The 19,985-nt window shown below is 48.6% G+C and overlaps 3 protein-coding genes and 2 non-coding genes across 5 annotated transcripts; 4 read left to right on the top strand and 1 right to left on the bottom strand.

Moving 5' to 3' along the window:
- Window positions 1-1,917: 1,917 nt before the first annotated feature.
- EDB82DRAFT_422419 (uncharacterized protein) lies at window positions 1,918-6,703 on the top strand (the record flags this gene model as incomplete). The annotated part of the gene is made up of 8 exons (XM_065607613.1): window positions 1,918-2,085; window positions 2,165-2,279; window positions 2,517-3,004; window positions 3,052-3,364; window positions 3,440-3,936; window positions 3,985-4,479; window positions 4,530-4,673; window positions 4,721-6,703. The coding sequence occupies 8 exons, from the start codon at window positions 1,918-1,920 to the stop codon at window positions 6,701-6,703; spliced, it is 4,203 nt and encodes a 1,400-aa protein (XP_065465320.1).
- A 678-nt stretch (window positions 6,704-7,381) lies between these two features.
- Window positions 7,382-7,476, top strand: EDB82DRAFT_t67. Its single transcript has one exon. It is a non-coding gene; the product is annotated as a tRNA-Ile (tRNA).
- Window positions 7,477-12,548: 5,072 nt separating this feature from the next.
- Window positions 12,549-14,633, top strand: EDB82DRAFT_7288 (uncharacterized protein). Its single transcript, XM_025732082.2, has one exon. The coding sequence runs from the start codon at window positions 12,818-12,820 to the stop codon at window positions 14,471-14,473; it is 1,656 nt and encodes a 551-aa protein (XP_025591043.2). The 5' UTR covers window positions 12,549-12,817; the 3' UTR covers window positions 14,474-14,633.
- Window positions 14,634-15,356: 723 nt separating this feature from the next.
- Window positions 15,357-15,451, top strand: EDB82DRAFT_t68. The gene has a single exon. It is a non-coding gene; the product is annotated as a tRNA-Ile (tRNA).
- A 2,602-nt stretch (window positions 15,452-18,053) lies between these two features.
- EDB82DRAFT_469988 (uncharacterized protein) lies at window positions 18,054-18,983 on the bottom strand (the record flags this gene model as incomplete). The annotated part of the gene is made up of 1 exon (XM_025732083.2): window positions 18,054-18,983. The coding sequence occupies one exon, from the start codon at window positions 18,981-18,983 to the stop codon at window positions 18,054-18,056; it is 930 nt and encodes a 309-aa protein (XP_025591044.2).
- Window positions 18,984-19,985: the final 1,002 nt, after the last annotated feature.

Here is a 19,985-nt window from a genome sequence, read left to right as displayed (position 1 = left end):
TACTAATTTCGTCCCTTATGTTCCTAGCGACCAATTTTTCTGATACCCTGACGATTGCTACTGTAGTTGAAGAATGAAGGTTGCAAGACGTCGTCATGCCAGCGTCACGTAATGCGCGCTTTGAACGGAAATGAGTTGCAATTTCAGCTCACATGCAAACCAAGAAACGAGAACTTCCGTGCACGATATAGATCGTCGGCGAGGTACGACAACATACCTCCTGCCCTTGTCAAAAGACGATAAACCTAACTCAACTTAGCAGGCAGCCAGCCAGCAGATCGGAGAACCTTGGTAGTCCTGGCCTGCCTGACCTTGCTCTCTTTGTACCCGGGATCAGGATGAGACGCATTAGTGGCAAGACTCGACGAAAAGCGAGCAGGGGACACTCTTTCGATTGGGTTTAATGATATTAGGCTGGGCTGAAGTCTTTGGTTTGGAGGGTTGTTGATTGTTTCCGCTTATAGGTGGGAAATCGATCTTTTGACACAAGCAGTAATTGATGCGTCGTAGATACAGGCTGAAAGAGTGATAACCCGGGATGTTTAGAGACTTTGATTCACGGGTGAGTCTACAAGTAGATGAGTTATAGATTATAACATTCCTTCAGACTTGGCTAACGGTGAGGCGTGCGTTTCAGGCAGAGTATGCTGTGAGCACATTGTTTTTTTTTATCCCGAGGTTTTGTTCTGTTTTTTTTTTTTAATTACATCTGACACTGGTTAAGGTGTAGTACCTCTCAACGGAAGTAACGGACAGTTGCATTTGGCTTGGATAAAATACTCTTCAGTGTCTGAAAGCATCCATGCGTCGTCGTGTCTTGCCTTAGATTGGATGACATGAGCAAGCATGAGCTGTTTCAAAGAAGGATAAGCCTTGTAAGTTGGGTATTCCAAAACAACCCGAATAAAATTTTCTCTTGGTTTCAAAGTTCACAATCGAGATTTACATCATCATCGAGGTTTTTGCATCTTTTTCTCCTAGAGAACATGGAATGGACACCAATACGCATGGATTGCTGTGTTGTTGATGCTGCTCAACTGTGGATGGATAACTGTAGACCAGAAGCGAGCTAGTGGGGGGATTAGCCCTGCAAGCAGCCAGGTTGTAAGCGCGGGCAGCCAGGGCGTTGATTACAGGCGGCACGGGCCCTCCGAACATCCCTAATCCCCCGCCGTCAGCAGCCGAACCACGCTGTTCAGTACCGGTAGGTTAGTACCCATTAACCCCAGGCACAGCTTTCCATTGAATGGGTCTGTCACAGTGGTGTGCTTAGCTTAGGTTGCGAGACAAGAAACAACAACTCGAGTCCCTCCCAAGCGCGCATGATTGATTGGAGATCCGTTGGTTTTGGTCCAAATTTCCGCCCAGTCAGTTGCATGCGGTTCAGCGCAGTGCATTGCTACAGTCCTTCCTTACCTTCCAGACCTCTATTTTTTTTTTCTTTTTTCTTTTTTTCATTAACCCTTCCATTTTCTTTTCCTTCTCCAGCAACAGACACACCATTAATTCGCTTGCTGTTCGCCCTGTCCTTCTTTTAACCCTGTTAGCGATCCCACGAACCGAAGCGAACGGGCTCCCTCGCTCCCCTCTCAATCATCGATTCCGCACGCTGACGACGGTCGACCAGGCTCTTTAGCGAGCCCAAGGTGCACGCCCTACCTGGATCCAGGTATCAACAACAGTATCATATTCGACTGCGAGAGCTCGATAACCGAACCCGACCGGCTTCGTATGTAGAAACGAACCGCCTTGCGTCATTCCGCTCCCTTGACTCGATCCTCGTTGGGAAATGACACCTTTGTCCGGGCCTAAACTTCGTCAATCCTCCGCCGCTTGCCTCTGCTATCCTCGAGGAAGCATAATTCAGCTGGTCACGATCCAAGTCGAACATCATTGAAGTTAGGGAGTTATTGAGAGATGGTGCCCGAGCGGCAGTACCATGGCAATGGCCGTCCCGCCATGGCCTCTCGCGAGCGATCTGTGCCTGGCACACCTTCACGGAAAGAGAAGATTCGAGAGAGCTCTGCCCTACAAGACCCAGGTCTAAAAGATTATGTTCGTATTACCTTGTTGCCGATGTCGCTGGTACCTGAACGGCCGGGTTTCTGCCGTGATGGGAGCAGGATTTCGCAAAAATGGTAGCTAACATACTTTTTTTGTTCAGCGCTTAGGTGAATGCCTTGGGAAAGGTGCTTTCGGATCCGTATATAAAGCTTTCAACTGGGGCAATGGGGAGGCAGTTGCTGTAAAGCAGATAAAACTCGCTGACCTGCCCAAGAGTGAGTTGCGCATGATCGAGGTGGGTTGCCAATCAGCTATCCTGTGCTTTACCATGCGATTTGAATAAGCTGACATGTGTGAATATTGTTTAGAGTGAAATCGATCTCCTCAAGAACCTTCATGTAGGAACATTCGCTCTGCGCATCGATTATGAAGGCTAATAATAGTAGCATGACAATATCGTCAAGTACATTGGTTTCGTCAAATCCGATGACTGTCTTAACATCATTCTTGAGTACGATTCTGTGCTACCTTTTACAATTATGAAACTAAAGAATCTAGATACTGTGAAAATGGTTCCCTGCACTCGATTTGCAAGGCGTACGGCAAATTTCCTGAGAATCTGGTCGGGGTTTACATGACGCAGGTCTTACAGGGACTGCAGTACCTGCACGAGCAGGGTGTTATACACAGAGATATCAAAGGCGCCAACATTCTCACTACAAAAGATGGCACAGTGAAACTCGCAGATTTCGGAGTGTCTACCAGCACGCTTGCTGGTGGCCAGGACAAAGAGGCACAGGTTGTCGGGACACCTTATTGGATGGCCCCCGAGATCATTCAGCTTTCTGGAGCGAGTTCTGCATCTGATATCTGGAGTGTCGGCTGCACAGTCATCGAACTCCTTCAAGGCAAGCCTCCATATCACAACTTGGCTGCTATGCCTGCTCTGTTCGCAATTGTCAACGACGACCACCCCCCACTACCCGAGGGCATCTCTGCAGTAAGTATTAGTTTGTTCCTTAGATGCTTTCTTGTTAATCCCACCAGGCTGCCCGAGATTTCTTAATGCAATGCTTCCAAAAAGACCCTAACCTCCGTGTATCTGCTCGAAAACTACTTCGTCATGCTTGGATCACAGGATGTCGCCGGACCGAAGCTCCCGTATCACGAAAACCGGCCAACTTCAGTGATGCCGTTGAGGAAGTCAAGCAATGGAACAAAGCTCTAAAATCTTCAGAACCCAACCTCCGAGCATCTCTCGGCTCTGAAACCACGCCTTCAGCACCAAGGTTCCATGGTGGAACCCCTGCCAAGGGTTCTTTATCGCTTGCAAAACTTCGACCTGGCGCTGGAGCTTTCAGTAAGCCTGAATTAGCCGGTATGCTGTACTTTAATGCTAGTTTTGCCTCAAGTCCAAGTTCTAACCCTGCCACAGATGATGACAACTGGGACGACGATTTTGCAACATCTATTTCACCAAGTGCACTACATCTACCTCACCTCAAGCCGCAAGACAACTTTGGAGGTCTGTTATCGAGTGATCGGTTAAAAGCATTCGCCTCAATAAACGATGGGAGGAACGAAAGTAATACATATGACGACGACTTCGAAGGGGAGTTAATGACCATAAAGGGATTGGGTCAATGGCAAGACAGCAGTGATCTCCAGGAGCAGACCATCAGACCAACACCAAGAAAATCTACAAAACCATCAGAGCCTGCCAAAGCGCACAGCCGGAACAAATCAAGTACGAGCAAGGCCGTAGGCGGAGGCCGGACCAAATCGCCTACGAAATCCCATCTCAATAATAAGTTCGAGTTACCGTTAAGGCCGGATCTTGCGTACCGAGAACAAAGTGTCGATGACTTTTCAGACCTCTTTGTGGACAACGACAATGTTTTCACTCACAATATGAATCAGGCTGTGAGAAGAGTAGGTCAAACGTGACAAGATTGAGAACAAAGGCTTACATGATTACAGAACTCACGACAGAGCGATGCTCCACAACTGTTTCACCCATCCGATCTTACGTCGTTGCCAAGGTCGATGCAAGAAACCAGTTCAGGCAGCATTAAGAAGAAACCGTTATCGCGACCCTCAGTTCTTCCAGATGCGCCAATGCGACGGACACGGTCAGGGATAGAAATCCAGAAATTCGCAGAAGATGACGACGAAGATTTTAGCGACGTTTTCGGACCTGAGTCATCAATAGCGGAGAAAGAGGAAAGTGAGAAGGGATCTGAGGACGGTGGCCTGATGCTTATGTCCCGTGTGTCAAGCAGTTCTTGGCTGGGAGACGAAGAGGACGAAGATGATCCTTTTGCATATATGGATCCAGGTTGGGATGAAATGGATTTGGAAGCCAACATTGCCCGAGATCGACATGCCAGGTTAGCAGTGAGGGTGGAGGATCTAGTGAGGTCCTTGAAAACGACAGAGGGTGATGATGCCCTGGCTGAGTTCTCAGAAGATTTGGTAAGTGATTGTCATACCATGCGACAGGGACCAGCGCTGACATGTTGCAGCTTGCTTTACTTTGGGAAAACAGCGAGGTCAAGAATCTTATCATCAGTGCTCACGGGCTGTTGCCAATCCTTGAGATCCTGGAGCCTTGTACTGTCAAAAGCAAACAATACATGATCCTGCAACTTCTCAAGGTCGTCAATGCAGTAAGTTCCTCCGTTTTCAGCACCTCTGTAATTTGCTAACCCTCCAGATTATTTTGGATGATGTTGAAATCCAGGAAAACCTGTGCTTCGTTGGTGGTATTCCTATTATTACCAAGTTTGCTGCAAGACAATATTCGGACGAGATTCGTCTTGAGGCGGCGGCTTTTGTTCGCCAGATGTACCAAACATCGACACTGACACTGCAAATGTTTGTGTCTGCGGGTGGTCTGAACGTACTGGTTGAGTTTCTCGATGAGGACTACGACGCTACTCGTGACCTTGTTCTTATTGGGGTCAACGGTATCTGGAACGTCTTTGAGCTTCAGGGGCCGACTCCCAAGAACGACTTTTGCAGAATCTTCTCACGAAGCAAGATTCTATACCCGTTGGCACTCGTCCTCCATCGTGTCGTCGATGAAGATGAAGAGGACGAGGACGGGCTTGGCGAGCTCGTTGAAGGTCGTATTGTCAACATTTTCTATCTCTTCAGCCAAGCAGAAAACTACGTCAAGGAGGTGATAGCAGATCGGCAAGTATTGAAGAGTGTATTGAAGGACCTGCGTCTCATGACGCCGATCCACCAGATTACGATGCTGAAGTTCATAAAGAACCTTTCTATGCTCTCGACGACGATAGAGTCGCTACACTCAGCCGATGCCATCGAGTTCCTGATCGATCTGCTTAGCTCCAGTATGAAGAAGGGCCAGACGCACTTCCGCGAAATCTCTAACCAGGTCCTCAACACCTTGTTTAATCTCTGCCGTCTCAGCAAAGAACGACAAGAGGACGCCGCCGTCCATGGCATTATCCCTCTTCTTCTCAAAATTATGCAGACTGACCGCCCACCAAAGGAATTTGCCCTCCCGATACTCTGTGACATGGCGCACTCGGGATCTAAAGGCCGCAGGTTCTTGTGGCAGAACAAGGGTCTCAACTTTTACGTTTCATTACTCACAGATCAGTACTGGCAGGTTACTGCGCTCGATGCCATCCTAGTCTGGCTCCAGGAGGAAACCGCCAATGTGGAGTCTCATCTTGCGGATGGCGGTTTCACACGCGCCATTATTAGCTGCTTCAGCACCAACAGAGTCAACGCCTTTGATTCCAACCTACTAGAACCGCTACTAAAGTTGCTGCGCCTCAGTCCTTCAGTTGCAGCGTCGCTGGCAAAGCCCGAAATGTTTGCCGGTATCGCACAGCGATTGGGTCACAAGAAGGCAGTTGTCCGACTTAACCTCCTCAGGCTGGTTAGAACTATTATGGATGCATGCGAGCCCCTGGGTAGTGGCGATGGAACAAGGTCTCTCAACAGCTCTCAAGTGCGGTCTCTCATGGCTTCTATCCAAACGTTAGCAGAGAAGGACACGGCTGTTCTTGTACGCAACCTCGCATCGGAATTGGTGCGTTCGAATATCGACACCACCGTGAGACCAAGCGAGGGTGCTGCCAGCGCTGTGCCAAGTTCTTCATCATCAAGACGGGGAGGTTCTCGTCGGAATAACAGCTACACGCCTCCCAGCTTGCAGACATCTGTATCGGCAGGCCCACAAACGCCCACCCACAGGAACCGTGCCAGTCTCGCGAACAATGCTTATGTTGAGGTAGCAGCCAGTCCGCGTCGATCGGCTGCCGTTGAACGAGAACGAGAAGGAATGATTTACCGGCCAAGAAGTAGGGATGGACCGACCGGTATCCCCCGACGTATCAGCGGCGAGTTCGCTCCTGTTAAGAGTCGTCTTCCTCGCACATCACTGGTCACCTCAAGCAGTTCCAGGGCAGCTGTCGGGATCAACGCCAACGGCAACAGTCCTGCTCTCAGCTCACGCACTGACATAAGTATGGGTGCTCGCAGCGACAGCAGCTTGAGCAATAAGGAGAACGTAGGCCGCGCGCCGGGCAGCCGAGACGGGATCGGTAGTAGGGACAGTAGTAGTAGTTTGGTGTCACCTGGCTTGTCGGGGGTTCCAGAACGAGCGGGCATAATAAGCAAGAGACGGAGTCGGATGCCTACAGAACCAAAATGGACATGAAGGAAAGGAACTGAAAGCGGAAGAACGAAAGATGAGTGGAAAGCGTCATGGAATGCACGACATGATAGAGATGAGGGGGTAGTGATGAGGGTTTGTTACGCCACGATAGATATGAGGGACGGTAAAGACGCAGAGGGACTGCGATTCCTCGATGAATAAATCCAAGACAAGACAAGAACAAAGACTATAAATGAAAAAACAAGCTCACGAAGCAATTCACTTTGTTAATATCACTTTCTCCTCGCAGCTATGTGTTTTCTCCGTTCGCCGGTTTCCCTTTGCAGCAAAACCGACAGTTTAGTCAAGGCTTGTCCAAGCTCCTGCTACTAATAACGAAAAACTGCGACTCATTCGACTGAAACAATTGCTAGCATTGTTTAAAAAGCGCCATTGTGTTTGCCGCTTTGTGTTTCGTGCGTATCAAAAATCCCATGCTGTGGTTTCCCACATCTGCCCCGGTAGATGATGGGACATCCCGATTACTAAAAGATTTTCCGTATCTTAAATACGAAATATCGAAACATGCCGCTTGGACAATTCTTGAGCCCCTGCTTGTTCTACGGTCAAACTAAAGAGTTTCAGGCTTCACGATAGTTACATGGTTCCTGGAGAATCTCGGCAGATTCAACCACCGCTCATGGATTCATTCCGCCATCCGCTGAGTCATCGAATCGGCTGGCTTCCGTAGCTCAGTTGGTTAGAGCGTCGTACTAATACTTCAATCTGAATATTCAGTGATGCGAAGGTCTCAGGTTCAAGCCCTGGCGGGAGCAATCCCAACGCCTCCCGATTCGTCTTTTTGCCATCTTTACGCCGTGCTAGGACTGTGGTGGTGGATAACTTTTAATGGGTGGGGTGGAATAGAGCTGATAGGGTACCAAAGTTGGTGGCGGATGTAGGGTAACTTTGCGTAAAATGATATTCGTCAACAAATGCAGTTAAAACTGAATTTGGACAAGAGCTTATGTCCGAGTTACATTTTTCATGTGTTGATCATCAATTGCCAAGTCACATTGTAAACTAATTCGTTGAATCAATGGCTCATCTCTTCATGGTTCTGGCGTAACCGCGATGGCGGCTGCAAGTGTAAGACAAGCGAATCACAAGAACAGCTCTAGACTGTTCGGGTGCACGCAGATCGCATAGCGCTAATAGAAAACAGCAAACAAAAGCTCTTGGTAAGCGCCGTATCTTTAATATGGTGGTTGCACATCTGCAAGCGACTGCACAGTGAGTTGATCAATTATTGGCTGTTGATGATGCTACGCCGTTGTGAAGCGCGTAAGAGGCGGCTGATAACTGATAATATTGGTCGTGCTAAACGCGTTAGTTTGGCTGCAAGGAGAGAAGCTCTACTCTTCACCGCAATAAGGTCCGAGGGTATGTAGGTTTCAGGACATGCACTACTAAGGAGTTTGACGAGAACAACGAGAAAGGTTATACAGTGTTGGTTATGTATTCACAAGCGCCAGTAGAATACCTGCATGGAATTTCTAACTTTGACACATATGTAGTATACACAAAATTTACGTGCCACAAAGAGACATTGGATTTGTACTCGGACATGGTACACGACCAACACGATATTCCCATTCCTTTGATACTCAGATATCTTCCGTGCACGCACTCGCCAAGTGGAACGAGGGGGGGGCAAGACATGTCTCTGATATTAAAACACGGCTAGTGTCAAGGAACGGAGCGGGTAGTCGACTTATAATCTAAGCTTAGTGCACTCTTGGGGTCTTGCTCCTGTCTCGTAAAGCCCTCCGATAGTATCTACTATTGTCTGTCAAGCTTTATTTATTAGTGTACAGACGGTCCTTAGGGCTCAGACGTCCGAAATTAAACAGAGATGACACTGATTTTAAGTGAAAAGTTGCTTTGTGCGTGTGGTGGTATTGCATGTACCTGCAGGATGACCCTCGCTTGTCAACTTGATTTGGTGGCTACGGTAGTAGTAGGTACTTGCATCCGTAGTAGTGTTTCGTTTCTCAATGGCTTCTGTCGATAATTACAAGGGTCCACGATGCAAATCTATCAAAGCTCATTCCAAAAAGCTACGCCACGTCTTGTTCTCCTAAGAGCTGCAGCTTACTAGAACATAATAAGGGAGAAGAAAAACAAGCCACCGAATTACTCATAATAAAAAAGAACACGTACTTGCCGGTGAAAAAGATGAAGATTTCTAATTTAGTATTTTAACTACCTGCCTAGTAGATACCTACCATTTAGGCAGTAGAACAAGGGACCGAGGTCGGTTCGCCTGAGAAATAGGTAGAGCGCGTTACTTTTCACTCGGCACGTGTCGTGTTGGGGATCCTCATGATTCCTAAATGATGATCTGGACAGAACAGGACAGGGTTAAAGGCCGATGAACTGAAATGGGAAAAAACGGACAAGGAGGCCCGCGGCGATGAAACATTCAACGTGGGGAAAGAATACGAATCGAGTAGTCCCGACAAGGGGGCCTTGTGAAGCATGAAAGAAAAAGCTGCCGATACCGAACAAAGATGAGCTCAAGTTCAAACAAGGAGGAAATATTATGCTACACGGCTGTAACTCAGCAGCAGCTCAGCTTTGAACCAAAAAAGACGGGATGGCGGTAGCTCCGTTCCCTCCACTTGGAGGACCCTGTATCTAACTAGGTAGACTAGCTATTGCCAATAACTGTCTTGTGCAGCTGGAGATCCGTCTCTGCTAACGGCAAAGCTAGCGGTGACCCCGATGTTGTTGAACAGAGTAGTAGATATACGATGTTGTATCATATCAATCTGGGCAAAAAGCTGAGGACAGCGTCAAGGAACAAAGTAACAGATTGATGAGCCCCGGCCATGACGACAAAAAAGCAACCACAGACATGCTTTGCATGGACGTAGCCCACAGCGGGCGATCCGTGACAGGGTTCGAATTTGACATTGACATTGACAGGCCAAGGCCGTTGCGCAACTATCGTCGTTTCTCACTGGGATCAGTTAATTGCGACTGGCACTCATCCTTGACTTTGCTGACATGTTGACGATACTCGGTCCATTCTTTACCTACAACAAAAGATCCGTAAATAAGAGAAATGCCTTGTTGGTGGCTGTTGTCATCTCCGATGTCTCGCTAGAGTCGCTACCATCACAGTTGTTTCGTTTATGGGGTCAGTGTAATGCCTGTACTCTGTAAGCTAGGTAGTGACAATTCACGAATCCTATATCAACGTGTCACGCTCTCTTTGAACATGGTCTTCCAGATATAGCAACACGTTAAAGACAAGCTTAACCAACACCACCATCAACAACAAAGACGAGGCACAGCACACACAAAGACACCAAAACTCACTTGCAGAAAAAAGAACGCCGATCAGGCCGTTACAAAAACAGACAAGGGTTCACCTTTCCCATCACATCCGACGCTTCAATCCCCTGAAAGGCCTCGTGTGATTGGCGGCATCAGACGCCAAAACACCGCCTCGAAACTGTGCCCCCTGGTTTCTAACCCCTTGGAGTGCTGCCTCATGTCGGTCGCGGCGCCCGCAAGCGTCTCTGATTGGAGATGATGAACCCATCGAGGACCCCTGTTGCTTGCATGTAAGCTCCAGGGGGCGTCTTTTTCTCTCTCTTGCCTTTCCTTCTGTAGCTCGGCCGGCTGGACAGCAGAGCAGTGAGAGTTGGTGAGCTGGCCATTCGCTACCCACTGAAAGGAGGTCTTTCCTAGGTCCTTACTGGACTGTCACGCGCTATCTTGGGCAGAAGCTACTGCGCGACCAAGTTAGTATCTTCAGGTGATATTTCGAGACACTATTGGCCACCGGTCCGTGAGAGGAGACATCGCCTCCAACTTTCTTTCAGTTCACTTTGACAACTCGAGGTTTAAAATTTGTATCGTATTCGAATGGGCTCCTTTTTTATTTTGTGTGCGCGTACTCGTCTCTTTGCCTTATCGTACCCTAATAAACACGTATCTCCCTGTTCGTATCTTGTAAGCGAATGTTTAATGGGGTTAACTTCGTCATCAATTAAGTCTCTGGTGAGTCAGTGCCCGCAAACATGGATTCAACAGCAGCCGAGCCCTTACCATGAAAGAAATCCATGTTCCCCAGGCATAAATGAGGTGATCAAAGTTAGCTCGATCTCGTACTGTGTTCAGGCACTGTCGATACCAGCCCAAAAGAAGCCCCCCTTGTCCGTTTTGGTGGTAACCAGGCTTCTTGATAGCGCGTTGACCATCAGCAAGTGAACGTGCCCATGTGTAGTAGCCCTGTCGTATTCTCATTCCATCCATCCAGCTGGATCCTTACATGTCGGGCGTTTCTCTCATATCATTATTGCTTTCCTAATATTGGGAGGCAAAGGGGGAGGAGGGTATGAGTCGATGTGGAAATGGGCGTGATACTGAGGCTTCAAAAGGCTGGCACGCATTTTCACTGGTCCAGATAGCCCTTAATCTTGCTGTGATGCACTGTATGTTGTCTGCCCATTCAGAAGCTCTGAATCAGAGAGCCTTTGAAACGAACGCTTAAGGCGGTGGGATGTGGGAAGAAGGTACCGGGCAGGCCTGGCTACAGTAAGCGTGTGTAGGAATGTACTGTATGTTTGCCGGTATAATCGGGCCACTGTACAGTATCAGGACCACTAAGTTTTGTGTCGACCGGTCAAGCATCGCCTCCGTTCCTTCCTGCCTACTAATGCTAATGTTAGCCTGGCTGCACTCAAGCCACTGCCCTGTCTGATTTTCCCCAGCACACCCGCCCGCCAAGCCGTTCCCACATTTCCTTTCCCACACCTGCTCCTGCTCGTTCGGTTCGTGCTTTCCATTTGACACTTGCTCTCGCGCCTTCTTCGTCCTCCACTCCTACCTTCCGTCCTCTCTTCTAGACTTAAACTCCACCACTTCCTTTTTTTCCTCCTTCCTCCCCTTCGCCCACTATTTTGCGCCCTTCCTTCTTTCATCTCTCTCCTCTTCCTCTTCCTCTCTTCCATCCTCCTCTCTTTCCTGCGTCGCCTCGGTTGCACCGCCTCGCCTCGCATCTGCAAAGCTCCTCTCGAGAATTATTCCCCCGCGTCCGCGTCTGCGAATCAATATTCAACTCTGCCCAACCAATAAGGCACTTACTTCATTTCGCCGCACGCATTCGCTCTCGCTCGCCCACCCGCTTGCCCGCTTTCGCACCACAAAAAAAAAAGCCAACGCACGACAATCGGAAATTTGTGAAGGAACAAAGATCAAATCCCATTTGAGGTTCTGGAAGGCGCATCTACTGGTGATACCCTGCAAAACCATTTTAATCTCTGTATTATTCTTTCGTCGATTCTTGCCTTATCGCCTATTCCACCTTCGGTCTACGGATACCCATCAACACAGCTTAATCTCGACACTTCTTCCGTCATCGCCATCAAACCAAGACTGCAAAACAGACTTTCCACTCACAGAATAATCGAAAAAGACTCAAAAATTTCAACCAAAAAAAATTCAAGAGGAGGCTACGATAGAAGGTAATACCTGGATCATTCACATCTGGATAGGCATCGTTTCGACGACGTTGTCTCACTGAAATTGTCTCAGAGAGACAAGCCAGCTGGAGCTCGCGCATTCAAGTCGTGTTGATCACTCGACTCGCCGCTTGAGCGTGAATTCATCAACCCATTCACGAGGTTCTGGTACACATTGTCACCTGACCACGGTCTGCTTTTGACCCTGCTCAACGACTTCTCGTCGATCGCACTCTGCATCGCCCTTCATTCATCGTTCACCTGTTTTCTCCATCGAATACTCTGGACTTTAATATTTGACAAGCTTCCAACTTGTCATTTGTCTCTCGACTTTTCACTTGGCACTCGAAACTTGCAGCTTCTTGGATTTGCGTATTTTGGTCTCTCCCGACGCAATATCTTCAATCGGCATACATTCTGTAACGATTACCAAACGGAATTCCCAACTCTGTCGATTTCATCGGTATACCCGTATAATTTGTTCGGCTTGATTTCAGCAAACCATATTTTCTAATTCAACCGACTACTTCCTTGCACGCAAGACCTAGTCGAACCACGTTCTCTGTCTTTTCTTCATCCATCAAATCTTTAGAACTACAATTCCCGCTTTGAGCAACAGACACAGGCGGTCTTGCTCAAAATGTCTTCCAACGCTTTCGCTCCCAACGGCCTCGCCATGCCCACTGGCGGCCTAGCTGCTCGACGTGGCAGCCAAAACCCCAAGCCTCTGGCGGTTGATGTCAACAGCCAACCTAAGGACAGGGACTCTGGTGTTCCCACCCCTCGCACCAGCCGCTCCCACCTTCTCGCTGGTCTTAGGACCGCCCCCAAGTCCGCTACTGCTGCCTCGTTCGGCCCTCAGTCTCCTACGACCGGTCCTCAGCAGCAGTACGCCCGGAACTCCATGGCTGGAAATGCCTATGGCATGGGCCAGGACAAGACTTACAACGCTCCTAAGACGGCTTATCCCCAGTACGGTTCTCAAAACAACTACAACCAGTCGGTAGGCCAGCAGTACACTGTTGATCAGATCCTGTCGCCTCCTGAGCTCTTGGAAGAGCAGGACCCAAGCTTGTACAACCAGCTTGTGGCCACCAATCTCTACCTGGCTCAGCAACAGCAGCGTCTTCAACAGCAGCTTTTGACTGTGCAGAATGCGGCTCAGCAGTTCCAGCAACTCAACCTCAACAACCCCCAGCTCATTCAACAGCAGCATGCTCTGTACGAGCAGCAACAGCAACTCCAAAACATGCAACAGCAGGTCCAGCTCCGGGCTGCTCTCAGCCAACAGCAAGCTCAACAGCAGCAGCAGCAGCAGCAGATCTACTACTTCAACCCCATGACCAACGAGTACTTCATCCCTACCCACCAGCAGCAACAGCAGGTTCAGGCCGCACAGCTTTACAACGAGCAGCCCTCCACCCCCGGCTTCAGCGGTTTCCAGCAACATCTCCAGCAACACCACCAGGGCACACCCTCGGTACAGGTTTCGCCTCCTGCTGAATCGCAGCCCTTCTCGTTCCGCAGCAACTCGCCTCCCAAGCGCTACGAATCTCCTGTGGAGGTGATCCCTCTTCCTCCTCCCTCAGCCAATGCTTTCCGCCGTGGACACAAGAAGGCCTCTTCTCTTGCTCCCGTTAACAGCGCTATTGCTGCTGCCATGTCGTCCGACGCCGCTCCCAGGTCTGCTGGACCTAAGACCTCCACTTTCCCCATGACCCCTATGACTGGTGGATATGGACCTGGTCAAGCTCGTGCTGGAGAGCATCCTATTCGTCAACCTCGCGGTCCTCCTTCTCTTGACGAGCTCAAGCAGAAGCCCACCTCGAAGTACGAGGGAAGCAAGAACTTTTCTGCTCGCACTCGTCGTTCTGCTGTTTCCAACCTTGTCCGTGCCGGTCTAGAGCGCCGTAAGGGCACTGGCAGCTCTTGTGGCAGCATGAGCCCAGTTTCTGAGACTGCCGAGGAGTCATCGACTCCTATTACTGATAACGAGTCTGACTCTGGCCGCAGCGGATCTGGCAGCCTCGCCGGTGATCTGGAATGCCCTAGCTCACGCACATCTGCTAGTGGAAGCTGGGGTGCTATTGGCTCTGACCGTCCTAGCTCGCGCCAGAAGACACGCAAGAGCGTCGACAGCATCGAGAGTGTCAGCTCCAACGGCGAGAGTGAGAGCAACTCTTTTGCTGATGTGTTTAAGAACGGCGCTCTGCGAGCTGCCAAGGCACACGACTCGACCGACAACCAGCGCAAGGCACACAGGCGGGTTTTCACCAAGAGCACTCCTTCTGCTTAAAGGTGGTGCTTCGGCTTGAAACCCTTCTCACTGTCACGATTTACGCGCTCGGACTTTTCATTCTGTACACATGACTGCGCGGACTGGACTGCATTTTTGATGGTTGTCGTTTTGTCTTTTTCTGATCACTACGGGAGTCTTGTTACCATCTGCATGGGAGGTGGATGAAACACGTTTTTCTATGTCTTTTGCGAACTTTTACTATTACAGAAGTTTATAATTCGCTTCACAGTCTCTCCTTTAGACTTTTCTACTTCGTCATGACATTAGGGGGAATCGCCCGGGGATAATCTTGTCTCAGCCTAGATGGACGAATGGGTTACTTGGGGGGTTGATGAGGAATCTTTATACCAATGAGGATGAGAAGCATCACCGGGGAACAACTCTGGCCTGAAAGCCTCTGTGAGGCAGTAAGCTAGCCCCTGATGTGGTTTACGGCCGGCGTTCCTGCGGGAATATTGTTTCGGCAAATTTGACATTTGCTTTCGTTGCATTCGTTATGGTATGTCTTACTGTCTTTCTGCTGCTGGTCGCAGATTCGTCGGACTGGCAAAAGGGTAGACAGATTCATAGATAGTTTACAATGGCACTATCACAATTTGAAAGCCACAACAAGCTTGCTCAATTTTTATCTGGTGATCTCTTAATATTTATTTTATGTCTTCTAACCATGCCTGTAGCTGGGCTTTGAGGCCGACTACGTTCCACTTGGACTTGCTCTCGTCACGTACTTTCCCAATATTCCAGTCTCCATCTTAGTTCATCCATCATTTGTAGTCTGAACGTCATACGGCGATTATGTAGTTTCTTCCTTACTCATCGTCTGGTCTGCAGCTCAAATCCGCAAATTCTGACACTGCACTTTAACAAATCAATCTGGACGGCTTCCGTAGCTCAGTTGGTTAGAGCGTCGTACTAATACTTCAATCTGAATATTCAGTGATGCGAAGGTCTCAGGTTCAAGCCCTGGCGGGAGCAATCCCAATTGCCCTCCAGATTCTCTTTTTGCATCTTTTTTCTAGTATTATCATGGCCTCTTGTTTTGCTGTCTGGTTGTTGTGATTGTGCGGCCTCGGGGTATTAGAAAACATGACCGTTGGAGGTATAAGAGACCAAATTAATAGATCATTTATGCTCCTTAGATAGTTCTTAGACGACTTATTTTTATACCCTAAGACTTAGGAGGCTAAAGGTTCTACTATCCACTAGGTACGGGCTGGATTTTGTCAAGAAGTGGAGGAGTGATTTGTTGAAGAAGAGTTACATCTGTATAAATACTTCGTTATGTATATCCTGGGTTGTCTATCTTGAGTAGATGTTTTAACAAGCAGTTAACGGAGGATCTACTGTATCATGTCTATCGACTGGATTTCATGTTATAGCAGACTCTCACGAGATCTTCAAAGCTAGCCGCCTTGTTCTATCCTGTCAGGCAGTCAGTTGTCGATAGCATCCCCCAGAAAGCTGTACGTCCGCTGGTGGAATGGGTCTTCTTAACTCCGAGGATAATTGGTAAGCAGTTCATGCTATTGCAGATCTTACGCTCTGGTTGAACATACCTATATACTAAAGCGTACAAGTTCACTCATTTATCAACTCCTGGGCCAGCCGGAATTGGCCCAAAGGTACTATAACAAGACCTCATATAGGATGATCTCAACTCAAAGTACCTACCCACCAGTTCTTTGTACCTGTTCATCCCCACGTGGCTTGACATAGTTGCTGATGAAGTCATGTCCCAAACCCTGTGAGCAGATACAGACAATGCCGAAGTTGGCCTCAATGCATCACACGCAAGTATCCATGGTTCCATAAGACACCAATCCAACCAAACACTATTTGTAATTAGGGAAACTGTCGAAAAGCAGGTATGGGCAGCTGCAAACTGCAAGTGGCATATGTTTCCTTGCTAAACGTTTGATTGAAAGGTAAAGCCCTACCAATGACGCTACACACATTAAATATGCAGAAGCTTAAGCTAGAAACAATCCAAAATAGGCATCAATTTTCGAGAAAACAGCTATTGAAATTAACTTCTGCAGCCAACTTCAAATACAGAACGCCATGATACAGCATTCTCGAATCAACAACTTTGGAATGCACATAGGGATGCGTCATGCATTGAACCAAAGTCCCTTTATGACCTGGTCAGTTTATGCTTTTCTTTCGTTGTACTTCCCTCGATAGAGGCACGGGAATAACGACATGGTCTTATAATGGGCCGCAGAAAATGATTAGCAAAGTGTGGTTCTTATTTCTGACTGCTGGGAAACTTGAGCAAGCACTAGATACCTTTCATCTGATCCTATTTCCTCTTCCTGTCTAGTTCATGAATCCTTCCATGAGTATTATCCCCATTGAACATCCACTATCAGCCCTACACAGAACCCATCTCTCGTCATGTCCCCTCCCTCTTGTCTCCCATCCAGCACATATGTCCGTGATCACCCGCTCACCGCACAGGATTCCTGATGAGTATGTACTCCTTCTCATCTCACGTAAGATGTTTAAATTCCTCGTTCCACAGACAAAGAAGCGCAGTTACCGCTCCTGCTTGAAACGGAGTGGAGAGAGAGAGAGCTTACCAGGTCTGTCCTTGCGGAGTATCGTAGGACAGGTAGGTCAAGAAACTTCGGCTCACATCGCCGATCATGGTGCCCGGTAAGCCTACGTAGTGAAATCGGTAAAAGGTGTATAAGTCGTTGGTCGATATGTCCTGACCTGCATGACGCGCGAGCTCGCTTTCTCGTTTCATAGCTGCAGCCTTTATGAGAGGGTCTCCTGGATTTGTTTCTGAAAGCGGCGAAGCTCTTTCGGGCTTCGGACTTGTTTCTTCTGGGTCATATACGCGGCTTAGTCCTACGATAAGCACTTGCAAGGGGATGACTTTGGGGCCAGGCTCGTCTCTGTAAGGCTGACGAGAGCGGAATGGCTCATAACTTCATGAATTGAAACTCGTGATATTGCATTGAGACGGCTTACTCATAAGTAGCCGAGAAAGTATCCGCAACTTAATTACAATGGTCTGGTTGGAAGCACTTTGGTGATAGTTCAAGGATAGACCCTGGATATGTCATGTGGGGCTGAGCAAGCTGATGCTGAGGGACCAGAATTGGGGATGAGAGAAACTGTCACTGAATGGTGGCACAATGTGATACGGTACGTTTGTAACGGAGGAACTTGGTCATAATATCATCAATCCAAAATCTAAACATTGACAGGAATGACTTGTGGACCATATCCCCACAGCCAAGATTCCCTGACCTGGTAACAAACAAGTAGACGAGTCCTTAAGGGACATATTACAGTAAAAATGCATCAAACAGATTTCCAACCAACAAGACAGACAGAAAGAGATAATGCACTGCGCCCAAAGCCAAAAGGTACACATGCTGTTGAAGTAAGACAAGAGGAAATTTTGCCCCAGAAGCGCGGTCGTTGGACCACATCCACCTCTAATATCAAGTCGTAAACGGTCGTTACACATGGATCCCTATGCCAGACCATAAGTGCCAATCATATCCAGTCAGACATAAACTGACAGTGGTACACCATGGTCGTTCCGAAACTGTTAAACCTGTCATCGCATTTCCTCTGGCCGGACTGTTGCTCCGTAGAAACCACCACCGTGATTCCCGCCCGAGGCTACACAAGCAAGGCAGACTCCGCCTCCATAGACACGCGTATGTCTTGTCCAGCCGGCACCCTCGGTATCAAGAACACCAATGATCTCGCCCTGGACGCCGATCTCCGTGGTTCCTGCGTTTGGTGGGGCCGGTGGTAAAAACGGACTCGCAGATGGGTAAGAGCTGGGCGACAAGACAAGATCGGCAGCATCTGACATGTCCTGTGATGAATGAGGAACAGGGACTCCGATAGGAAGAGTTTTGTTGTACGAGCGCCGACGGGTGACTGAGGCTGTTCCTGAGCTAGGAGGAAGGATAGCGTCTGTAGTTGAAGACATGTAATCAGGGTTTGGCTGACGGATGAAACTATCGTCGCCTGGACGGGGACGGTCTTCAAAAGTAAAAACAGCCGTGCTCAACTCAGGAGGTGTCAAAGGTGGTGCCGGAGGTGGTCGCGATATGATGTGTTTGGACATGGCATTATCTGCACTTTGCCAGTTGGGGTTAATGACCAAGTTCTTCTTTGCAGAGATGACTTGTAGGCCGCTTTCCACATCGATATCTCCCCGATGCCCCATTGGTGTGGTGTCCTTCTCATCCATTGTCCAGATAGGCCGCGACTGGAATAGTCGTCGAGGCTGTGAGAAAGACGAGATGATAGATCTAGCAGGAAGGTTCTGTTGATCCAAGCCGCGCATTTGTCGCAACCATAAGTACAGTTGTAAAACGCAAAACCGTGCAATCACAGCAACAGCAAAGATAGCTAGACCTGCTTGAAGAGTCTGAAAAGAGGGAGACGACTTATTCAAGTAGTTGCTGGTAGCAGACGACGTCGAGGTGGTGTCAGGTGTAAGTTGTGTTACACCTTGATTAGTTACGGCCATGGTGCGCCGTTTAAGTTAGTGATTGATCGATATGTTCGCGGAAACTTAATTTTGGCGCCGCCGGTGACTTGGCGGGGCTGCTCTCAAGGTCACTCTACTACTGCGGTCAGACTGTGACTTCCTGGGGGTATGCTTGCCCGTTGCGTTGACAATCCTCGTCTGGCTTGGTAGGGCGGAGTAGACAGTGTCGACAAGAAGGCTGGGCTAACAGACAGGGTTGTTTGGTGGCCTCGGACTCTCTTGATCCAAGGTTATCCTCCCAGTACCGCGGTTAAGGGCGCTTGCTCAGTAAGCGTTGTGCGCCTTGAAGAGCCTTGGTGGTGGCTTGTATCAGATAGTTGGCTGATATATTATCTTGTCGCTATGCCGATCACGAAATGTCGTCCACCACGAAACTCGCGCGAAGCATTCACTGGAGCCGGTAAAGCCGGTTTAGATCAGTGGAAGCTTGTCAAATGATCTCCCGACAATACGAAAATGGTTGGTAGAGCGAGCTATCAGGGCCGTCAATGTGGTGTTGGGGTTGCGACAGAGTATGAAGCGCAAGTCGAGGCTCTATTACTGGTACTGCGTTGTATAAACGAAAAGATCAAAGTACGGAAGCAATACCCTCTATCTGAATATGTTATCTGGTCAGGGACACAGAGTTATATATGACATTTGTCCATGAACTGATGGTATGGAAGCGGCCAAAGACGATTAAAACAGCAAGCCAAGCTAAGCGCATCACTTGATGACAATCGTGCCAAATACAGAATGATAGTTAGACACCCATCCTCGCCCACACCCTACTTCTACAGGAGTCTGGGCTAGGGATAATAAGAAAGCGAACATGGATTCCCTTTGGCAAAGGAGCGGAAAGAAATGCTTCAGACAGCCTCTTTCAACAGGGCTACTAATCGAGACTAGCTGTGGCTTCGGCCCCGGGACGTGGGTACAACATTTGACGACGTTTAACTTGTAGGGGTGGTTGCCATAAGTGGAGTCCTAAGTTCTAGAGTG

This window comes from Fusarium venenatum, assembly GCF_020744135.1.
Source record: "Fusarium venenatum strain MPI-CAGE-CH-0201 chromosome Unknown EDB82scaffold_1, whole genome shotgun sequence".
NCBI lineage: Eukaryota > Fungi > Ascomycota > Sordariomycetes > Hypocreales > Nectriaceae > Fusarium > Fusarium venenatum.
This window is presented reverse-complemented; position numbering and strand designations above follow the sequence as displayed.